The sequence below is a fragment of the Neophocaena asiaeorientalis genome, unplaced genomic scaffold (genome assembly GCF_003031525.2).
Source record: "Neophocaena asiaeorientalis asiaeorientalis breed wild unplaced genomic scaffold, Neophocaena_asiaeorientalis_V1.1 scaffold220, whole genome shotgun sequence".
In the NCBI taxonomy this organism is placed as follows: domain Eukaryota; kingdom Metazoa; phylum Chordata; class Mammalia; order Artiodactyla; family Phocoenidae; genus Neophocaena; species Neophocaena asiaeorientalis.
The window spans coordinates 5,325,064-5,349,354 of NW_020174042.1; the positions used below are offsets into that span (position 1 = coordinate 5,325,064).

The 24,291-nt window shown below is 36.0% G+C and overlaps 1 protein-coding gene across 5 annotated transcripts in view; it reads right to left on the minus strand.

Annotated features, from left to right (window-relative positions):
- Positions 1–24,291, minus strand: part of AGTPBP1 (ATP/GTP binding carboxypeptidase 1) — a 168,387-nt gene that overhangs the window by 61,438 nt on the left and 82,658 nt on the right. For all 5 annotated transcript variants that reach the window (XM_024753796.1, XM_024753793.1, XM_024753795.1 and 2 more), the window contains 4 exons: positions 13,957–14,672; positions 5,256–5,339; positions 4,044–4,130; positions 3,810–3,958 (listed from right to left, as the gene is read on the minus strand). In XM_024753796.1, the coding sequence (XP_024609564.1) occupies positions 3,810–3,958; positions 4,044–4,130; positions 5,256–5,339; positions 13,957–14,672 (1,036 nt within the window). The remainder of the gene's footprint in view (positions 1–3,809; positions 3,959–4,043; positions 4,131–5,255; positions 5,340–13,956; positions 14,673–24,291) is intronic.

A 24,291-nucleotide genomic window follows, 5' to 3' on the forward strand; every position in this document is an offset into this window, starting at 1 on the left:
GCTCCCGATGCAGGAGGTGCAGGTGCGATCCCTGGTCGGGGAACTAAGATCCCGCATGCCACAGGGCACCTCCACAAAAAAAAAAATACACACACACACACACACAAACAGCACTCACATTAAATTCAAAATCAAACAAGGATGCCCAAAGTCTCCTTTTAGTTTAAACAATCTCAAAGTTCCAGCCAAGCAATGAAACATATATGATATAACTAGGGATAAGGAGAAATTCTAGGGACCTACCAAGAAAATTCAAAATATCAACTGAGAAACTATGAGAACTAATAAGAAACTAAGGAGTCTGATTTTCAAGTAAACATATAAAAATCCTTAGCTTTCTTAATTATAAATAATAACAAGCTTGAAAATAGGGAGAAGTACTCTTTCACAACAGAAAAAAGAAATACATAAAATACTTAAGAATGAAGGTATACTTAAGAAATATATGGAACTTACAAAAAGAAAACTAAAAAATTTAGGTGAGAACATAAAAAACTTGAGTAAACAAATACACCATGTTCGTAAGTGGCAAGATCGAATACAATATAAGAAATCCAATTTCTCCCACATTATAAGTTTAATGCAATGGAAATTTGGGGCACTTGATAAAATTACTCAGAATGATATTCAGAATAAACTCTTCAGGAAAAATGAAGTTAGAAAAAGTTGTTAAACTGTTTCTGAAAAAGACTACAGGATGTTAAACTATATTATAAATTCAAAATAATTTTAAAAACAAAATGGTTCTAGAACAACAATGATGTTACACAAGACTGAAAGGTCAGAATAATTAAAATCAAGTGGTGCTAGAGCAACACACAGCCCCCAAACAAATGCTGGTATATTGTGAAGGCCACAGCTTGCGAGAGTTGTGGTGTTTCAAACCAAAAGGGATACACAGTATGACTAACAGGTCAGAAAAATTCCACCCAAACTCAGAAAGTCAGAAATTATGAATAAGCAATAGTGTGATACCTTAAACCAGTTTCTAATCTGTTTTTTTCTAAACTGACCGTTTTCTGTAACAATTATAATAGGGCAACAATGTACAATGTCTTCTGAGTGATGTTCCCAATCCTGTTTTTACTAGTGGGTCAGGAATACAGTTGCAAATGAGTTACAAATGTCAACGTCTGACAACTCAATGAATTCATCAACAACAGTTTAAAACTCTTTTGAGAAAGAATTAGTTCAGCTAAAGCTGCTTAACTACAAACGATAGGATTATGTTAGATCCCAATTCACAGAATATACCAAAATAAATCCTGCATGGATGAAGTTAAATATAAACACTAAAATCATACTATCAAATGCACTTCAAAGAAGCTGAACTAATTCAACACTCCCACCAACACTGTAAGGACCCATTTTCCCTAGTCTTCACCAACATAAGTTCATTTCCTTTGAGAAATTCTACTTGGAGGAATTTATGGCAAAGCAATAATCAGAAACATACACACAAAAAAATAATTAAGGATATCTATTGCAACACAACTCCTAATTTTGAAATGTTGAAGAAGACAAATTCTCGTCAATCTGTTGTCATTTAAATAATTATTGTACATTACTCAACAGAATACTACACAAACATTAGTAATGATGTTGCTGAAAATATGTAATGGCACAGGGAAATGTTTTTACAATATGTTGTGTAGTTTAAAAATATAGTTTACAAATGAGTTTTCATGTTGTGATCCTAAATCTATAAAAGGGTAAAATTTAATTTTAAAATTATGTGAATGTGAATAAGTTTAAGGATGGCTAACAAAATGCTAAACAGTGGGTTTTTTCCTTCTCTTTCCTTCTTAGAGATTCTTCTCTAAAGTGTATTTCCTTTACCAAATTCCCTAATTTGGACAGTGGATCCCATAAGATCCACTGTTCCTAATCAGAAAAAAAAAAAAAAAAAAAACACATTTACAGCAGGCAGACAAAGAAATTCCACTTCTGTGAATGTGTAACTAAATTATTATACACACAAATATTTAGTACAATGTTTATCTCAGTAGTATTTAAAATAGAAAATAATTAGAAACAACTTAAATTGTAATAGGTCCACTAAACATTGTAATCATTTCATGATATAAGTCAAACCATAATGCTGTACACTTTAAAGTTATACAGTGCTGTAGGGTCGGTTATATCTCAATAAAACTGGAAGGAAAATAAAACAAGTCCAACAAAAGAATGTTTGGATAAATGAGTTACAGAACTTCCATAGGATGTCCATTAAACTCTGCTTCAGATGGATATTTAATAACCAGAAAAATACTGACGATATAAATATAATGGTTAGTTAAAATACACACTATGAAACTGCATAGGTTGTGAGCATTATTTTTTTAAATAAATACATAACTGTATGTATGGAAAAATCACATACTGCATTATTTTAAAAGCTGGAAAGAAACAACAAACATTAAAATAAGTTTCTCGGGCTTCCCTGGTGGCACAGTGGTTAAGAATCCGCCTGCCAACGCAGGGGACATGGGTTCCAGCCCTGATCCAGGAAGATCTCACATGCCGCAGAGCAACTAAGCCTGTGTGTCACAACTACTGAGCCTGCACTCTAGAGCCCACACAATAAGAAGCCCGTGCACCACAACGAAGAGTAGCCCCTGCTCACTGCAACAAGACCCAACGCAGCCATAAATAAATAAATAAAATTTATAAAAAATAAACAAATAAAATAAGTTTCTCTGGATGATGTACTGTTGATGGTTTTAATTTTCTTAACAACAGTGTTTTCCAAATTCTCCACAAAGTGGGTTTGGAAAGGATGATATACATACAAAAATACCCAAAGGGCTGGAGAAACTTAAAAACTAAAGCAGCCATCTGTCTCACTGTTTTGATTTAGTTTTACAGAATTTTATTCATTTTAAATTTAAAATGACACTAAAGGAAAAAATTATCACACAGAAGTATAGTTTTTTTTTAATAGAGAAGCAGCGCTCCAAAATGTGTGCTTTTAAGTGTAAAAATTAAAATATTTTAATGAAGCTTAAAGTAGTAAGTACTATTTTATAAAAGTGAATAAATAAATACAGTTAGCAAAAATGCCATCTACCTATAGCACTGGTATTTGAAACACTGGCTTTGGTATTCCAGTACAGCTATGTAAGATGTAACCATGAGAGGAAATCTGGTGAAGAGAACATGGAACCTTTCTGCAACTTCTATAATACTTTAACTTTTTAGGAATCTATTCAAAATAAACAGTTAAAAAGAGACTGCTTTATGTAATTCTCTTCTGGATGAACAGACTTTATTAAAAACTTGATTTTAAGCAGCATACATAATAAATCTTTATAGCTGTATTCAATTTGGATGAAATCAACCTCACTTATTACATTTGTTTGTTCGTTTTGTTTTGTTTTGTTTTGTTTTTTGCGGTACGCGGACCTCTCACTGCTGTGGCCACTCCTGTTGCAGAGCACAGGCTCCGGACGCACAGGCTCAGCGGCCATGGCTCACAGGCCCAGCCACTCCGTGGCATGTGGGATCTTCCCAGACTGGGGCACAAACCCGTGTCCCCTGCATCAGCAGGCAGACTCTCATACTGCGCCACCAGGGGAGCCCCACTTATTACATTTTAAAGGGCTTGCTTTTATAAGGGTAACTCTTTTCACCAACAAAGCAAAGCTTAGTTTGTCAAATCTTGCATAAATATCTGAATTTTGAAAACTAGAAAAAACAAAAGAACACTGAAACTTTTAAAAAACATTAGTAATTTTTTAAAAACTTCTATCCTACAGTTACAATGCCTGCATGCCCTCTAAATTGGGAAAGAAAACTTTCTGTCTTACCATAATTAAATTGACTGTTGGACTTTTCACAGTTAATGATGTTGAACCTATAAGCAATGCTTGGTCGCATTCCACTGACTTCAAAGTAAAACCACTGATGATAATGATTACTATTTATATCTGAGTTCAGAATAAGGTCATATTCATTTCTGAAAACAGAAAATAAACAAATTTGATGAAAATTAGGAAAATAATCTGTGCACATACAACATGGGAAAAATTTTAATGACTTACTTTCTAATTTGAATTACTTTGCGCAGATTCCCAGATTCAAATTTGGAGTTAAACTTCAAAATATCTCCTTCTTCTGGAGTGGTATAACTAAATGAAATTTTAAAGTAAGAATAATAAAATACATTGCATTTAAACAACTGAGCAAAAAATAAAACTACACTACAGATTAAAAATACACCATTATTAAAAAAAAAAATACACCATTATTGCTGCCTCACCCTCCTCATTATTTTTAAACCAAAGAACAAAACCAACACAAGCAAAATACAAACTTTGGCTAATATTTATAGACAAAAAAATTATAATTACGAGTAGAGATTTGTTCCCACATTTATAGTCAGTGTTAATCACAAAAATTTTAGAAATAACTAAGAAGTTATGAATAAGGTAAATTTGTTTTTCATTTTTGAGAATATTATTTCAAACTCAGTCATTAGCTCTGACATAACTTTACCCTAACTCTCTAACAAAAATCTTTTTAAAATGTTTTATTTCTTCCAAATGAGACTACTGAAATATGAAACTTCCCCAAAATATTAGAATGTTGAGGGAGAGGGAAAACCCACGTGCAGGCTGATTAAATTTCTTATTTGATAAATAGTAGTCACCTTCATCATTTTTCATTTTCACTTATTTACTTATATTTAAACCATAAAATACAATGGTACCAGTGATAATCCTAAATTGGAAGTGATGTTAAAACATCAAGAATCACAAACAAATGGCTTCAAAGGTCAGGCAAGTAACTTAAAGGACTGAAGCAGACTGTAAGCAGTAAGAGACAAAAGAGAGAAGTGGGGACAGTGGAGAGGTAGGAAGCATATGTTCCTTCTAAAGGGGATGGTAATTTGTTGTCCTAAGGAAATGAAGGCTCAGTATTACAGGACAAAATTGCAGCACTCATGTGGTATCTCCACTCTCTTAAGTGGAGGTAATTTCAGTTTTTAAAAACAAAGCATCAGTTTGTGACCTTTCCCTTATTAAACCCATTAAAAGCCCACCTAAGATCAAATAAAAGCTTGCGATATATTCAATTTAAGTAAATAAACATGATTTACATTACCATTACATCTCTGCTAGAAGATCAAAACGTAGTGAGGGTTAACTAGGTGGAAGTTAACTATATTTTTTTGTCTTTTAAAAGAACACTGAAATTTTACAGTAGGAATAAAACCAATAAAAGTAAAACAAACAAACAAAAAGCATACTTACTTTGGGTTATCTAAGTCATATACCACTCGATCTATTATATCACTCTGATGTATTAGCCTCTCAATATCTTGGGCAATTTTTGTCCTGAAATCATAAAAAAGAAGTTTGACCAAAATTCATTATTATCTCCCAAGTAAGTTTTGGATTAAAAAGTATAAAACGATAAAAATATTTCTTAAAATAAAAATGATCACTCCTCTACATATTTTGTGTACAAAAAAAAAATCAATTTATAACAAGACAAAAAACAGTATTTTAAAAGTCTGAGTTACAGAAAATAACTAGCTACAAGGCCAATAGTTTTCGAAAAAAAATCTTGAATGTCTATTATGCTTTTCTACATAGAAATTCTTAATCTAGCAGTTACGCAGTTAAGCATAATTTATTAATTTTTATTTTACAAAAAATAACTCATTATTCACAAAGCAGTATATCAAGAAATAAACCCAGTATCAAAGGATTGTGATATAAATCCTTGATTTAGAGTCAATGTTGTAACTTTCAAAAGTCAAATTCTTTCTAAAGAAACAAACTTTTAAAAAGCTATTAATTATAATAATAACAAATCCAAAATTTATATCAACCAGATCCCCAACAATGAAAGAGATGGCACTTAGGTACATACCATACCAAAAAATACAAGTGTTCAAGTATGGTGAATGACTAAATACATCCATTTGTCAAAATAATTTATTAAATCTTAAGGTTGATATCTACCACAAATGTGCAAACACTTAATACATACAAAAGTTTGGGGCTTTACTTAAGGAAAATGGTATTAAAAGGCTGATAATAATAGCTCAGTTCTACAGCAATGTTCTGTAATGTAAAACAAGGTAAAAAAGCTCGACACCTACAGGGCCAGCAGGTGATGTACCTGAGGAGACCTGTGGAAAACTGGGGAACGCAGGCTCTGTCTAAAAACAACTGAATGTTGCCAGGTAGGAAACAGAGGTTAAGGATGTCATACCAATTTTCCGAGAAACAGCAGAAACTTGGATCTTTATGTGGGATCTCTCAAATGTTAAATGTTGGCATTCAGTTAAAAAACAAAATCCTCTGCAAGTGAAGCTAAAATCACGAGCAAGTTGAATATGGCCTACCGGCCACTGGTTTTCAACCTCTGACACTGCATTTTAGGAGATATAACTCCCCATTTATATTAAATTTAGATTAGACCTAAAACTAATACCTGAGGGAAACCTTGCCCTGTCCTCAGACCTCATTAATAAAGAGGACAATTAGCCTTTTATTCATACCTTTGTGTTAAGCAGCACAGCTTTCATAAAAGATATCAATCCTTTGTTACTTTACCTCAGCTGCCTATTAAAATATATGGCTCTCTAGTCAAAACAAAACAATAAATATTTTCTAGGTACCCTTGGGGACTATAACCTCAAACTTATTGACATTCATCATCAAAGGCTTGGCTCAGAAGAAAATAATTTGTGTAAGGCAGTCTGAAACATTTGCAGCCCATTCAGTCTAGTAAATACTTAAAAGTTCACATGATATGTGGCCAACACCAAAATTGTACTTTTGTTAGGTTCAACCAATACAGAACAACATTATGAGAAACAATTTAGTACACCTCATTGCTATATTTACTCAACCATCAGGATATTATGGGATATGTTGTTCATTACATAAGTATTCTCTGAGGACCCGTAGAAGATATTCTTCATGAGTATGGTATAACCACATATATATGATCACTATGTATGAATGCCTAACAGGACAGGCTCATGACGTAGACTAGGCTGACTCTTGGCTCTGTCATTTGCTAGCAGTGTTACCTTGGATAAGTTCCTCAAGAATCCTAAGTTTCAGCATAGTCTTCCATAAAACAGGAGAAATAATAGCAATTTCCTCATAGAGCTGTTATACCATTAAATGGCATGATTTATAAGCATATACACACTGCATACAAAGTGCTTTTTACTTATTTCTGTGTCTGGTCCGTAAAAACCACCCAATATAAAAGTTTTCTGCTAGTGTTGCTCCTACTAATACTTCTATTATCTCCATCCCAGAAGTACATGAACCATTCTAAACGTGATATAAAGAAATCCAAGGTTTTGCTTTCCTTATTTTGCTTTTGCCACAATTCCTTCACCTACGTTTTTAATTTTAAATTTCTCAACAGGTAATATATTGACCTGGTACAAAAATCAAATATTACATAAAAGTATAAAATGAAGACTCTCACTTTCAACACAACCCACACTGTTCATTTATCCAGTTAACTACTTTTATTACTTTCCTTCCACAAGCACCTTGATTATTTTATTTAATAATACATCTTGTAGCTCTTTCTATCAGTGTACAGAGATCTTTTTGTTTTTTAATCATTGCAAAGTATTCATTGAATGGATATACCATAATTTATTTAACCAGTCTCTGATCGATGGGCATTTGAGTTGCTTCCAATCTCAAAACAATGCTACAATGAAAAACTTTGAACGTAGATGTGCAAATTACATGTGTATATGTACATATATATCGTATATATATATATCATAAATTTTCAGATGTGGGATTAATGTGTCAAAGGAATTTAATTTTGATAGACTCTGTCAGACTGCCCTCCACAGAGGTATTGTCAATTGAAAATCCCACTATCAATGTATGTGAGAGCCTGTTTCTCCACAGCCTCATCAATAGAATATATTGTCAAGCTTCCACATTTTAGCCAATTTTTGATATGTGGGAAATGATATCTCAGTACATTTTAATTTGCATGGTGGGACGGGGGGAGGGAGGTCCACGAGGGAGGGGATATATATGTACATAGAGCTGATTCACTTTGTTGTACAGCAGAAACTAACATAACATTGTAAAGCAATTATACTCCAGTTTAAAAAAAAAAAATGTCTCTTACTTTGAAAAATGCTGAACATATTTCTGAGGTTAAGAGTCACCACGTTTCTTTGCCATTTTTTTCATTTTATTTTGCTGAAAGTATTTTTGTAAAATACCTTAAATGCTTTTTTAAAACAAGGTAATGAATTATATTTTATAATAAAATATCTATTCTTATAAAATACAGCTAGGCAATTTTTCTAAAACATACAGAAAAACAATGTGAAGAAAATCAAAATGCTAATTTTATGTAATATGAATACAAGGAAAATACACCAAAAAATGCTAAGCACACTTTAAACTCAGATGCTTCATTTTAATTTTTGATCCAACTTAAACCAAAAATATGGATTTCAAGTAATCATCATTATGTATTTACAATAATTTTTTTTAAATGTCAGTGCATTATCCACATTGAGATATGAATCTTATAATGGATTTTTCCCCTTCCAAATGAGGTGAAGATATTTTTAATGAAATTTTATTCATTTATTGTACTTTCTTTTAAAAAAATCAGTGATTACATACAAGAAAGATTATCATAAAGTAGAAATTCAAAATGACAAAAAGATATTTTCACGGAATAATTTTAAGGGATCTAATGCTTCCTTTTCTGAAAATGATAAAACAGTAAATCCTCATTAATTCTGACATCAGTCATTTACAATGTTACTGCACTCAGATAGTGACTGAGCTAAAAGTTGACATTTACAAAATGTTTTATCATTTGCTCAAAAAATAAGTTTCAGAAGATGAGGCAAATAAGATAAACAAACTAGAATCAATATCCTCAATGTATTTCAAAAAAAAAGGAAGCACTTCTGAGTATTTTAGTAATACCTATTACCTGGCCCATATTTGATATTTTATTACAAATACAGAACCATAAAGCCTTCAGACTACCTAGCTACAGGGGTCAGCAAACTTTTCCTATATAGGGTCAGACAGTAAATAGTTTAGGCTTTGCAAGGCACATGGTCTCTGTCACTACTATTTAACCTTGCCACTGTGGTGAAAGAACAGCCATAGATGGTACATAAACAAACAGGACTGGCTGTATTCCAATAAAACTTTATTTATGGACACAAATATGAATTTCATATAATTATAATGTGTTACAAAATATTATTTTTCTTTGGATTTTTTGAGCCATTTAAATATATAAAAACCATTCTTCGCTGGTGGGCTAAACATAAATAGGCAGTAAGCTGTATTTGACTTGTGGGCCATAGTTTGCTATCCCTGGTCTAGATGAATTATCAAACTTTCTTGACCGTGACCTTCAAGAAATACATTTAAAAAATCACAGCCCTACATACACACACACGCACGCAAGCACACACACACATACACACACACACAGCTGAAACAAAAAGTTTATAAAACAATACCTGGCTGCACTAGATGTGACACACTGCTATTTTCTCTTTCAATACTGGCTACTAATGGACATCAACCCACAGTTTCAAAAACAGTGATCTGCTTTTAGTTAAGAAAATTGGTATCTGGAGAAATAAAGTTATTTGTTCAAATATACACACACAAAGTCAGTGGGAGAGCCCAGTCTAGAATCCATGTGTTTCGACTTGCTTTTCAGAGTATCCTGACCTGCCAAAATGCCTCACCATGCCACATGGCCTCAGCACTCTCAAGTCCAATTGTCCAAGTATTGCCGCTACAGGCATTTGTTCTTCCAGTCTCAAATTAATGTCACCTGAAGGAACAAATAATTCTGACGTTTTCTACCCGTTATTCAAAAATGATGGGAGAAAAGAAGCTTTGACACATTGCATCTCTCTGCATCGGGATGACACTGCCCACCACAAATTCCACATAAATACTTGACAAGTATTTGCAGAGTACATAAAATAAGGAGAAAAAGAGTAACAACCCTCAAATATGAGAGTATTGCTGCCTAGTATGTACTGATAATTCAGAAACATTTTAAGTATATATTTTTTGCATTAGTTATATCTAAAGCAATTAACATTACTGGGGAAAGTCCTACACATCTAAGTAAACAGAATCATAATGTTTGGTTTCACTGACATAGAGTTATATTCCTGCCTCACATCAAATATCTGACACCCATGGAAATTTTGACAAATGATATGAAAATGGAAATTATGACAAATAAGATGAAAGGTGTTCTTTGCAACACTCACAGTCACACAAAATATATAATGATGCAGCAAAAGAGACTAGCAAAGGTTAGATTACTTCATAATTTCTGACTTAGTTCTGTTGTAACAAATCAGAAGACAAAAAAATATTTTTATCAAGGTGATGAAAATCAGTGGGGTAAGAAATCTTTGAAAATTCCAGGATAAAAAGATCATCTAACCCTCCAAGGTGTTTTAGGGTCCTACTTTTCTCATTGTAAATTTTCCAGAGTGGATGCAGGAAACCAGGTTGTAAATCATTGGGTGTTCTGTGTTTTCATTTCCTTGAGCTCAATCTCCTATGCACTTTAACTTGCACCAACTCACCCAACTTTAAAACACATATCCCAACTCTGAGTGACCTTTTTTAATCATTTATCATGCTGTTTAGTTTCAAAATTATATTTTAAAGCTTTGGTTTGAATAACATAACAAACTCCGTGGTACATTACCCTGTGTAGAGAGGCAACAGAAAAAGTCAATTACTTCAGGAAAAAAATCTGAAGGTGGCCTAATATACTCAACAGGTTGAACTTCTAATCTGTTGATTAGATGAGTAAAGCAATTGCAATGTCTGTGTTTCAGGAATGAGGTGAAAGAATTCACCATAAATATGAAGAAAGAGAGGAGGATTGAGAAGAGCCACAGTAATTCCAGTCGGTATAAACTTCTCCTCTACCAGGAAAGGCACAGTCCTGGGGAGACATCAAGTAGACTATGGGACTGTGGGTGGAATAATCCTCTCTTAAAGACCTAGCCAGGCAATGACAAAGCCCAACACTAGAAAAAGCTGCTCAAAGAGGACAGAGGCCACCAGAGTTGAGGGTGTAGCTCCCCACCTGCAGCACAGACATTTTGAAAACCCACAGAGTAGGTATAACAACTATTCGTGGCCATGATACATTTATCTGCAGTACAGCTACACTTAATTAAAACAAGTTTCTTTACTTATCAATATCAATAAATGTATCAACTGAAAAGGTGATCTAATGTTAATCAGAGGCTCTGCTTAGCAGGAATTTATGTCTTTTATTAGCACAAATGGGTAAAATACTTAAATAAGAGTCTTGACTGAGAAAAGCTTTCATAACAAAGTCCATGAGGGGAAATAAGAAGGCTCCTTGGTGGTTAAATTAAGGCTGAGAATCAGAGACCTATATAATAGTTATAGCCCAATTCTACAATCTTCCTTCCTTCTAATCTTACTTCAGATATTATAGGCTAATAAGGAAAACTAAAACTTTCAAACTGAGGCAATTTAATGAGGAAACTTGCTCTCAGCATTTAAAGAACACTTAAAGTTCAGGAAGAGCTTTCTGTAGCCAAGATGACATCTTTGACTTCCAGGAGATAGAGAGGCTAAGCGGTGATGCTGAAAAGGAGAAAAATCTAGCTGCTGACTGATTCTGACTCATGCCAGGCATGTCAGTTCAGGTCCTTCAAAAAGCAAATGCCAGACACAATCACAATCTCTTGCAGCCAACTGTGCAAGACATCTATTAGGGGAAACACGTGTGAAAAACAAAGGGGAGAGGGAGCAGTAGTTAGGCGTGACAGGCCTTCAGGTCTGTCCAAAAAGCAGATTTTACCTCTGGGAAGAGAGAGAACACTGAGTAGGAGAGCCTCACACTGCAGTGCAGCTCTGCAAAAGTCTCGACCATGCCAACAAGAAGCCACAGAGCAAAGACTGCCTATGATCAGATCCCCGCATTGGTCAGGAATGGCTCAGCTCTAGTACCATCATCATGGTCAGCCAATGGCTGAAGCAATGCAGAGAGGACATGGTCTCAGCAATAATACTGCAAGGGATCTCCAAAATACAGTGGCTGAAGGCTGGGGGCAACTAAAAGCCTCACAGCAGGTTCTCTCAGGAAGGGAGAGATGAGAAACTCATTGCCATGGCTGCCACAGCCCACCCTTGTGCTGCATGGATCCACTTCTCCATCCATCTTTGGAGAGCAGCTGCTCCACAGTTCCTGTGGGCCTCTACTAAGGAGACACTTAGAAGAAAAACATGAGCAGGACAAACGCTGTCCCCATCCATTACTGCAATTATTCTCAGGGCTGCAACTCATCTCCATCCTCCGATATCTATCAAAATTCCCCTCTGCCTCACTTATCACACCTCTGCAGGTCTTGGTAGCTGATGTGATTAAGTGACCCAAACATTCCTTAGGTGTCTGAGACCCTGGCAATCATATCATCCTCATTCCAGGGTGGCCGTCATGTGTCCACTCACACTTAAAGTTAGTGGATCACTTGAGTGCCACCCATAGTCAACCTGCTGCCATTGTGTAGAAGCAATCCTACCTCCTTTAGCTGATCTGGGTCCTGTCTGCTGGTCCTAGACACAAGAGACTAAAGTAAATCACTGGCAACCACAGCTTGCAGTCAAACTGTACCCTTGCTATGTCCCCTGTGGAAAGACTACACCCACTTTGGGGCTAGGACTACTAACGCTGCAGAGCTCAGAGGTGCAGGGACACACGCCTGCACAAAGTTCCCCAGTGGGACACTGTGAGCTACAGTAAGTAGGACTATTTCTGTTTCCACCTCCTGCTTCCCAGACCCATTAGTCTTTCTACTGGGGATACAGAACCAAATGGAAGTTTCTAACTTAGTGCCTATACTGCATCCTGTAAGACTGCAGCCCATCCTTGCAGAGTATTTCCTCTGAGTTGGAGCTTCCTCTGTGCCTTCTGAAGGCCACTCCAGCACTCCAAGAGGCCCGTCGCCTCTGGATGATGCAGTCTGTGATACAACCGAAAAACTGATAGCATTAAACATATACTAAGTTGCCAAGTAAAAATGATTAATTATATTATATACTAAATATAAAAAATAAATAAGACACAGGTGTTGCCTAAAGGAGCTCATAGTCTAAAGAGGATCAAATATGCACAGTAATGTCTTCCTTCATCATTACATACCATACCCATAGCAAGAACATATAAATGTTCTTAAGTACTGGTAAGCCACCATCACAAACCCTTAATCATAATCTCTGAAAATAGTCAAGTTGCACCAAAAATGTATTTACGTGCCCAATATTCACTAGTTGACAACAGTTAATACTAACCATAATTTTTAAAATTAATTGGCAATATTTAATAAGTTCGGTCCTATGAATCCCAAATTTTTATATTGTATATTTCCAATTCCAAATTTTACAACAAAATAATGCTGCCCATATTGGTATTTTTAGATTATATACCTAAATCAAGTTCAAATAATAATCAAATTACTAAATTAATATATAACTAATAAAATATTTTTTTCAAAGATTACTAAGCAATCTTCTTATATTTTCAGAATCATTCTAAATAGAAAATTTCTAAATTGTACAATGGTCAGGTTTATTATGCTGGCTTCATTTGAATAGGTAATGAACTTAGAAAATAAAGTAAACCCATACAGACAATTTCAAAACAATGCAAAATTTCCAAAGCAGGATAAAAAATGACACTAACTTTATTTTTTTTCTTTTGATAGGCAAGAAGTAGATTTATTACTACAGGTTGCTCGTGAGGGATACCAGCGGGAGGTGAGGGGGCTCTGCCGACACTAACTTTAATTAAGAGTAATTTTCTTCCTAAATACCCAAAGCAGTTTTTTTCAGCATGCTCCATATTTTGACAATGATCTTGTTTATGAGGAAGAGGAAATCTACAACTCACCTTTGTACACCATAAGGCCTTTCCAAAATAGGCTCTTTGAATGGAGGAGGAATGTGACCAAAATAATCAGGATAAGCCACCTCCGAATAATCTGGGACAGACTTTGTACTTTTCACAATCTCAATATAAAGATCTGAGTCGTGGAGTGTTGGTCCATCAGGAACTTCAACCAATGCTTGTTCCACTGATGCAGTAGACTCCGTGTCTTCATCATCCTCAGTTTCGACTCCAGTACAGCAAAGCTTGCCTAGCTGAACAGTTCTTCCCTCAAACAGAACATTCCCACAAGCAGCCACGTGTGAACATGCATTGGCGCATGTAAGGGCAGTGACAGGGAGACTGTAGTCCTTCTTCATTCCTGCAGTAAAACCCGGGGCTGTTCGAGAAGGAATATTCTGCAATGTAATTCGGTCCAAGGCCTTCACAATATCATTGTTTAAGCCATGGCCCGATGAAATAGTTCTGTTTTGATCACCTAGCTGCTGTTGTAATGTTCTGTCATTATCTTTAATGTCTTCTTTTGCCAGATCCACACAGGCTGGTTTCTTATTATCTTCATCTCCTTTAGGAGACACAGTCGCCTTCATTACAACTCCTTTTCTCAAATTGCTGGAATTCCCAGACGCTTCCTCTCCTGCCGTGGGAACAACAATAGGGCCACGTACTTTTCCCTCAAATACAAATGCTTTTGGTTCTCTGGAGATTAAATCATAGTCCTTTGAAAATAAAAAATAAGTTTAATATTTTATATGTGAATACTTATACATATTAACAAAACTAAGATCATATTCATTTTATATGCTGATTCAGAAACCTAACATTTGAAAATTTTAAAGATGGATAAAACAGGGTATATTTTAATTTTGCTAATAAAGGACAAAATGTTTAACCAGCACAAAATTCATTACACTTAATTTTACTTTTTCTATTATAAAAATAGTGCCTATATATAACAAATATGAGAAATTTTAGAGAAGTATAGAGACATTAAAATTATCCAAAATCTATTAAAGGAAACAGAACAGCTAAATTGCTATTCACTAATTCAACAGATATTTAGAGTGTTTGTTTTGTGCCAAGCAGTTTCAGGCACTTAAGACCCATCAGTTAAAAAAAAACAAACAACTCTTCCCTTTTGCAGCTTATATTCTTCTACAGAAGGAGGGGAGAGGACTGTCAATAGAAACAGTAATAAACATGATACAAATATATTTTATGGGATGTTAGAGGGTAAAGTGTTAAAGCAAAAGAAGAGGGGGAAAGGGGTAATGTGGACTGGAAGTGCCAGGGGGAGGATAGGTGGGTGGCAATATTAATGCCATTGATTAGGGAAGGCTCACTGAGCAGATATAAGCAAAGACAGAGAGGGCTGACGTTTCCCAGACCCCTGAGTGGCAGAAGGCCTGGTGTGGTCAGAGAACAGCAAGGAGGTTAGGATGGCTGGAACAGACAGACCAAGATAAAGTCCAAGAGGTAAAGAGGACCAGACACTGTAGGGCCTTGCAGACTATTGTAAGAATTTTGCTTTTTACTCTGAATGAGACTGGGAGCCAGTGGAGGGTTCTGAGAAGATGAGTGCCATGACATGACATATTTGGGGAAGGGGGTGGGGGGAAAAGACAAAAACCAAAACTGTAGTTCAGGCTTCTTAACCACAGCATTTAGGCATTTGGGGCTACGTAATTCTTTCTTGTTTAGTTTGATTCTGTCTTTCTGGGGAGGCGCGGGCGGCGGTAATAGAAGCAGGAAGACCAATTAAGAGTCCTCTGCAGTAATCTACGGAAGTTGGTAAGAAGTGATTGGATTCTAAATGCACTGTGAGGCCAAAAAGACATGATATCCTGATAGACCAGATACAGGGTAAAAGGTACAAAGAGAGGTCACAGATGGTACCAAAGTATTTGCCTGAACAACTGAAAAGCATCAGTTTAGCTTTGGAATGTTAAGTGTGAGCTAGTCACATATAGACAAGGATGTAAAGCAGGCAGCTGAATGTATGCATTGAGAATTCAGAAGAAAGGTGTATGCAGAAGATGTTACTTTGAGAGTCATTCACATACAGATACTACTCCAAGCCATGAGACTGGAAATCATCAGTGGAAAGAAACAGACAGATAAGAGAAGACAACAGACTGTACACCTCAGGATACTACAATCTTAAGAAGTTGAGGAGATGAAAATGAAACACTAGGAGATGGAGAAGAAAAAGCTGGGCTGGAAACATGAAAACCAGGAAAGAAAAGTGTCCTGGAAGACAAGTTAAAAAAAGGATGCTGCTGACAGATCAAGTAGCCTTTTCTCTTTTTATACTTTTAGACATTTTTTTGGTCTATGTAAGACTTTATCAAAAAAGAAAAAAAACTCAATGGATTTAACCTTTATTCTATTGCTGGGCATTAAATCCTTCACAGAATATGGAAGGATTTAAACAAACAAATAAGATGTATATTTAAGCCATTTCCAAAATTTTGCTATTATGAAGAACTCTGCAATGAACATCCTTTTGCATAAATTTTTTGTTTAGGATAATTTCCCAAGCACTGAAATGGCATTACAGAGCCAGATACTATAATCAATTTTAATGTTTAGTACAAATTGTCCAAATGCCTTCCAAAAATATTAATACTATTCCCGGTAACTGTATATAAGAGTATCTATTTCAACTTTTCTCTTCCTTGACAACATTAGGTACTATAGTTTTTAAAAATTTTTTCTAGGGCTTCCCTGGTGGCGCAGTGGTTGAGAGTCCGCCTGCAGATGCAGGGGACACGGGTTCGTGTCCTGGTCGGGGAAGATCCCACATGCCGCGGAGTGGCTGGGCCTGTGAGCCATGGCTGCTGAGCCTGTGCATCCAGAGCCTGTGCTCCGCAATGGGAGAGGCCATAACAGTGAGAGGCTCACGTACCACAAAAGAAAAAAAAAAATTTTTTTTCTAAAGTGATAGATAAGGGAAGAAATCTGCATTTAAAAATCTGTTGTAGGAAACCTGGTGGGCTAGTTATCTACCCCACAGAAACATTTACAACTGTTGGAAAAGATATTAAAATATTTTGGGAGTTCCCTGATGGTCTAGTGGTTAGGATTCAGAGCTTTCACTGCCTTGACCCAGGGTTCAATCCCTGGTCAGGAAACTGAGATCCTGCAAGCCATACGGCACGGCCAAAAAAAAAGATATTAAAACATTTTAAGTATGACAGCAAGTGAATAAGAAAGCAAGGATTAAAAACCAAATAGTAAGTGAAGACGGGATCCCAAAGCTGTAAGACTGAAGCTGGCTTTCACTTGAAAAATGTTTGTTAAAACAGGTGACCTAGGGTATAGGTTTTCCCATCTCAAAAAGTATAAAGAACAGGAGAGTAACCCAGAGCTTGCATAAAGTGGGGAGTCCAACAGAAGATACCCCTTCCGTAAAGAGGAACCCCAGAAAACTAAACCTTCAATATAGAGGACCTAGAAATACCCTACCACAAAACAAATAATAGCAAGGAAAGTCAACTGTCTCAAACCTTAGCACCTTAAGAGGGTGAAGAATAGCACTACTCAAAAACTGGTACCAAAAGCCTGCTCTCACACCACATGAATTTGCAGCCTGAATTCACATTATCTGGGTGGTCCAAAAATCCTCAATGAGGAATTTAATCTATTACAGTGCTTGTCAAAAGCAACAAAAACTTCTGGAATTTCCACAAAATTATAAAGAAAACGAGCAGCTCATGGTAAAAAAAAAAATTTTTTTTTAAACTGCAAGGGTTTCCCTGGTGGTGCAGTGGTTGAGAGTCCGCCTGCCGATGCAGGTGACGTGGGTTCATGCCCAGGTCCGGGAGGATCCCACATGCCGCGGAGCAGCTGGGCCCGTGACCCATGGCCACTAACACTAAAACTATAAGACTAAGGAGTGCCTATACCTAATATGTTCAAAGAAATGAAAGACAAAAAACAAGAAGTTAAAGATTGATGAAACATTTTTTTAAACCTTCTAAAAATCAAAAACAAATTTAAATGCCTAATGTATGTTTCTATTGATAGATTAGATGGAGCAAAAATTAGAACTAGGGAACTGGTAGACTGTTCTGATGAAATTACCTAAATGCAGCACAGAGAAACAAAGAGAAGGAAAACATTAAAAAAAAAGAGTTAAAAGATATGGAAGAGAGTTAGAAAATCTACATTCAATTAGAAATGCCAAAAGAGAAGAGAGAGGGAAAGAGAAAGAGGCAGTATCTGAAGAAGAGAATAAAGAATTTTTCCAAATCTTATGAGAAAACAACACTCACAGATTCCAAAACACAATGAATCCCAAACAAGACTTAACAAATACCTACACTTAACAAACATTTCTGGGAAACTGTAGAGCATTGAAGCTAAAGAAACAATCTTACAAGTCACCAGAAACAATTTCTTATAAAGTGAAAACATACACTCAACCCAGCAATTTCACTTGTACGTATTTATCCAAGAGAAATGAAGGCATATTGCCTACAAGCTTTCCTACAAAAAAGCTTTGTACACACATGGTGGTATCAATTGTATTCATGATAGCCCAAAACTGCCAACATTACAATACTCATCAAGAAGTGAATGAATAAAGAAATCGTGGTATATTCGTACAATGAAATACTACTCAGCAATAAGGGGAAAAAACCACTGATAAATGCAAAACACAGGTGAATCTCAAAAACATACTGAGCAAAAGAAGCCTTACACAAAAAAGAACATACTATATGAGCCCAGTTTTGAGAAATTCCAAAACAGGCAAAATTAACCTGGAGTGACAGCAGATCAGTAGTTACCTGGGCAAGAGATGAGGATATTGTCTAAAAAGAAACCCAGGCAGAATTTCTGGGGTGACAGAAACAATTCTATATCTTGACAGGGTTGGTAGCTACACAATTGTATATATCTGTTAAAACTCATTGAACCTAAGTATTTGTAATTTATTGCATGTAAATTACACTTAAATAAAGTTGATTTCAAAAAAGCAGCTAGAGGGAAACAGTGACTGACTTTCAAGAAGAATTACAAGATAAATACATTTTTGGACCAAAAAAGAGACAGACAGATACTATAAAACATTTCAAGCAGGAGGAAAGCAATTCAGACAGAAAGTCTGAGAAACAAGAAGAAATAAAAAATTAAAAGGTAGTGAAAATGTACGTAAATCTTAAACACTGAATCTAAACACAAAGCAGTAGCATCATATGAGGTTTTTTTTAAAAGCTAGAGTTAAAATATAAATTCAAAGCATGTAAGTTTTGAAGGTTTGGGAGGTGTATATAAAGTATCCTAAGTTTCGTTTTATAATTAAGAAGAGAAAAGAAAGATCCTAATTAACTTCAGAATTTAGTAAATACATATATTTACTATTTTATCAAGAGTAACTAGAGGGCTTCCCTGGTGGCGCAGTGGTTAAGAATCCACCTGCCATGCAGGGGACACGAGTTTGAGCCCTGGTCCAGGAAGATCCCACATGCCACAGAGCAACTAAGCCCGTGCGCCACAACTACTGAGCCTATGCTCTAGAGCCTGCGAGCCACTACTGCAGCCTGCGTGCCTAGAGCCCGTGCTCCGCAACAAAGAGAAGCCACCGCAATGAGAAGCCCACGCACCGCAACAAAGAGTAGCCCCCACTTGAGGGGACACGAGTTTGAGCCCTGGTCCAGGAAGATCCCACATGCCACAGAGCAACTAAGCCCGTGCGCCACAACTACTGAGCCTATGCTCTAGAGCCTGCGAGCCACAACTACTGAGCCCGCATGCCACAACTACTGAAGCCCACGTGTCTAGAGCCTGTGCTCCTCAACGAGAAGCCACCACAATGAGAAGCCCGTGCACTGCAACGAAGAGTAGCCCCCGCTCGCCACGACGAGAGAAAGCCCACGTGCAGCAATGAAGACCCAACACAGCCAAAAATAAAATAAATGAAATAAATAAATTTTTTAAAAAAGAGTAACTAGAATTTTTGCATATATGTCAAGCTTACATTTTAAATGAATGCAATTTGTTGCACATAAATTATACCTCAAGAAAGTTGAATAAAATTAAAATAATGAGGCTGTATAGTCTTCATATAAAGGTGAAAAAACTGAAACGAGGAAAAATAATCCAAACAAAGGCAAGAAAAAGACAAAAAGACACAGAGATGAAACAAATGAAAATACAAAATAAGATCTCACAAATCCAAATATATGAATAATTATATGTAAGTGATCTAAACACTCCAGTTAAATAGCAAAGACTCAGACTTGAGTTTTTTAAATCCAACTATATGCTGTTTAAAAGATAAACAGCTAAGGGTAATAAGAAGTTGGTGAAAAGATTTTTAAAGATACCAGGGAAGTAACTAAAATTTATGTAACTACATTAATATTTTCTTTAAAAAATTTTTGCCTTAAAGTCTTACAGATAAAAACTAACTTCAATAAAAGGTTCAATCTGAGGGAATTCCCATGGTCCAGTGGTTAAGAATCCACCTTCCAATGCAGGGGACACAGGTTCAATCCCTGGTCGAGGAACTAAGATCCCACATGCCACAACTGCTGAGCCCGTATGCCTCAACTAGAGAGCCCACATGCTGCAAACTACAGAGCCCATGTGTTCTGGAGCCCGTGCACCGCAACTAGAGAGAAGCCCACGCGCCACAATGGAGAGCTCATGCACTGCACGGAAAGATCCTGCATGCCGCAACTAAGACCTGACGCAGCCAAAAAAAAAAAAAGTTCAATTTGAAAGGAAGAGAAATCAATTTACACTTATACACAATAAATAATAAGCCTCCAAAAATATGTAACAAAAACTGACACAGCTGCAAAAAGAAGCATATTTGCAATCATAATGAGAAATCTTTAACACACTTTTCTCAGTAATTGATAACACAGGAATAAAAATCCATAACGATAGAAAAGAGCTTCTAAACACAATTAACAATCTTGTCCTATTAGGCAAATATACAACCGTGCCTAACTGCAGCAGAGTTCTTTTCAAAGACATGAGAAATAATAACAAAAATTGACCATATTCAAAGTTATAAGCCTCAAAAATTTCAAAAGATTATAATCACAAAGGATATGTCCTCTCATCCTACTACAATATGCTAGAAGTCAATAAAAAGATAAACAAGAAGCTGGAAATCAAAAAGCCAACTCTGACATTACCAATGAATCAAAGGAAAAAGTCATAATGGAAAAAAAGTTTCAAAACAAAGATAATGAAAGCACTAAATTTCAAAACCTGTGTGATGCAACTAAAACAGTAATTAGAGGGAAATTTATAGCCTCAAAATGTAAATATTAGAAAAGAAGAAAAGCTGAAAATTACTGGACGTCTATCTTAAGATGATAGTAAAAAGAGAGAGAGAGAGAATGAAAGCATGATAAAGACATGGCACTGTAAGCATATCATTTAGAAATACAGGGATTAACTTCAAAAACATATGGAAAGGCGATTGTAGGAAAGAGCAGATAGGAAGGAGACTACAGCTTTTCCTAATTAGACTATGTAAAACTATTTGCTCTTTAAACTTTGTCCATGCATAACTTTAATAAAAATTTAAAACCAAATTAAAAAGAGGGGCTTCCCTGGTGGCGCAGTGGTTGGGAGTCCGCCTGCCGATGCAGGGGACACGGGTTCGTGCCCCAGTCTGGGAGGATCCCACATGCCGCGGAGCGGCTGGGCCCATGAGCCATGGCCGCTGAGCCTGCGCATCTGGAGCCTGTGCTCCGTAACGGGAGAGGCCACAACAGTGAGAGGCCCACGTACCACAAAAAAAAAAAAAAAAAAAAAAAAGAGGGGAAAGAAATAAACATAACAAAAGTCCATATGGTAAATGTCATCATGCTACCACAGATGTATGAAAACAGAGCTGTGAAAATGCAGGATTTTGACACTTCTAATATTCTGCTATCAAGAAACAAAAGAAAATAAAACTATACTTGTCACTACAAATAAATAATCATAGCTTTAAAAGCATGCGTAAGGTCCCCTTAAAAAAGTCTGTTGCTAACTACTTTAATAATTCTTTATGTGGACTTCAAATGCACTCATTCTGCCTCCGTCAGGCCATTGAATAGTAGCTTTAACACATCTGGAAACAAAGTGGGTGGTGTTCAGGTAAAAACAAACACATCAAGTAATTTTAAGCTTCAGTGGTTGATGTTGAAAGTGACATGCAAATCCAAGTGGAAAACGTCATAATCAAAATTAATTCCATTTCTGTTTAATATCTCATGATCTGCCACCTCATATCATTGTATCATTTGATACAATGATAGCTGAAAAACATTCTTTCAAACACTTCCTATTTAGAGCCAACCAAATATTTTTAATTCTCAAAAATACATCACTTAAATATCGCAGCCTGTACATAGTTCCAACACACACTTAAAAAATTAGAGATTAAAGTGTTTGAACAGTGCATTCCTCTGAAACTGAAAAATGAGAAAGTGTGCCAACACAATTACTTTAGAATGATTTTCCAATTACGTACATAGAAGAAAATGTGCTATTTCCCGCAACATATACTATATACATAGAGCTAACTATTCTACTTTAAGCTTTAAAAATATGGCATTAATAAATATGTACTATCTGAAGTACTGGAAGTAACTTCTTTTGCTTAAACACAGTAAAAAGGGGTAACTCACTTGGGAAGAATCCTCAGAGCTCTTAACACTCAGACACACCTGTCTTTACCATCTGACCCTGGTCACACCAAGTCAGGCCAAAAGTAGGAGTCTGTTCTAGGAGCCGCCAAACTAAAACACAAGTTGGCCAGCTCTTCAAAGGTGCCAAGCAGGAAACCATCACGGGTGGCCTATTCTGGTTGTTGAACTAATAGGCAAATGTACCAGTACTCATCAACATAGTCTACAAGAAAAGAACTGGCTTGTGAAATAATGAGGATCAAAATCCTGACCTTAACACCTATTAAACAACTAGTCATCCCTATTCCCACATCAAAACTCCTACAGTTTTTACTCACATTATATAATTCTTATATGTATACAAATAGAGAAGAAAATAGGTCATTTCTTCACAGAATAATCAATTCCTTCCCCAAACCCCTTCCACAATATATTTTTTCTGCTTTACATTGGCAGTATTTGTTATCTCTGGAGTTTTATTTTAAAGCGGTTCTTAGTTGGGCACAAAAGTGTGCAAAGGGCAGCCAGATACTTCCTGTAGGTGGCATGAAAGAAAATCACCCTGTATCCTTTCCCAAATGCCTCTTCTTGTCTTCTTCTTTTTCGTTGACAAATAACCTCTCCTTCATTCCTGCCCTCTTTCTACTACCCCTGATTTCAACGTACCTTCCAACATACCCCAAATCTATGGGGAGTACCAAGACACTGGGGGAGGGGGAGAGGGAGCAACTTGCTGCTTCTTCTATTGCATCCAAAAGCTCATTAGTTCCCAAAGAGAAACCTGAATAATTAGAACTGTGAAATGTAAACATTAGCTAGTAAGTATTTCTCTGTTTTTATTTCTCACATACAGCTTCACATTTAAGTCTTTTTCTTTGAGCAACCAGGAATTATTGCAACCAGGAATTATAACCAGAATACACTGTTAGTGTGTGAAACTTGGCGGGGGGTGGGGGGGCAGGGGTTGGGGAGAGAGGGAGCGGGGGTTGGCAGCAAGGGCTAAATAAATCTACGATTATCAGTTCAAACCCTTTATTTTACAGTTTAATATTCTGGGCAGTTTCAGGGACTTACTCAAGGACCCACCAAAAGTGAGCAGCAGAGTGAGCGTTAGAAACTATATTTACTACTAGCCATCAATTCAATCAGCTTTACTTGCTGTGCAATCCAAGCTGAATACTATGTTCCAGTAAATAAATGAGGGTAAGAAATGTTAACAAGAAGTCACTGTCCTTATGAAGCAACTTAGATTCAAAGACTTCCAGTTGTCCTCTTTCCCCAACCTTCCATGCTTATATGGTGACTACCAGGAAAAACAATTCAACGAGCATAGACTATATTTTTAATTAAGCATTTTCTCAGCTCTCATCTCCCCTCAGTTGAAAGCAACTGATAAAAATAAGGCTTTAACATAAGATTCTGAAATGCCATTTTAAAGATTATTTTTAAAAAGAATAAAAAACTGTCAATTAACTTGATAAACAAAAATGATTAAAAAATTTAAAAGCTAGTCCAAAAATTAAATGGCCTAGTTCTCTCATTTTACCGACAGCAATTTGAAGCTCAGAATGCTGAAATAATTTGTCCAATGTCACTCAGAAAAGCAACACTACTTTCATTTTTTAGAATTGAAAACAGTGATTATAGGTCTAAGAAAAAAAGAACTTTTTCTTAATATTAGTTAAGATGTTGAATT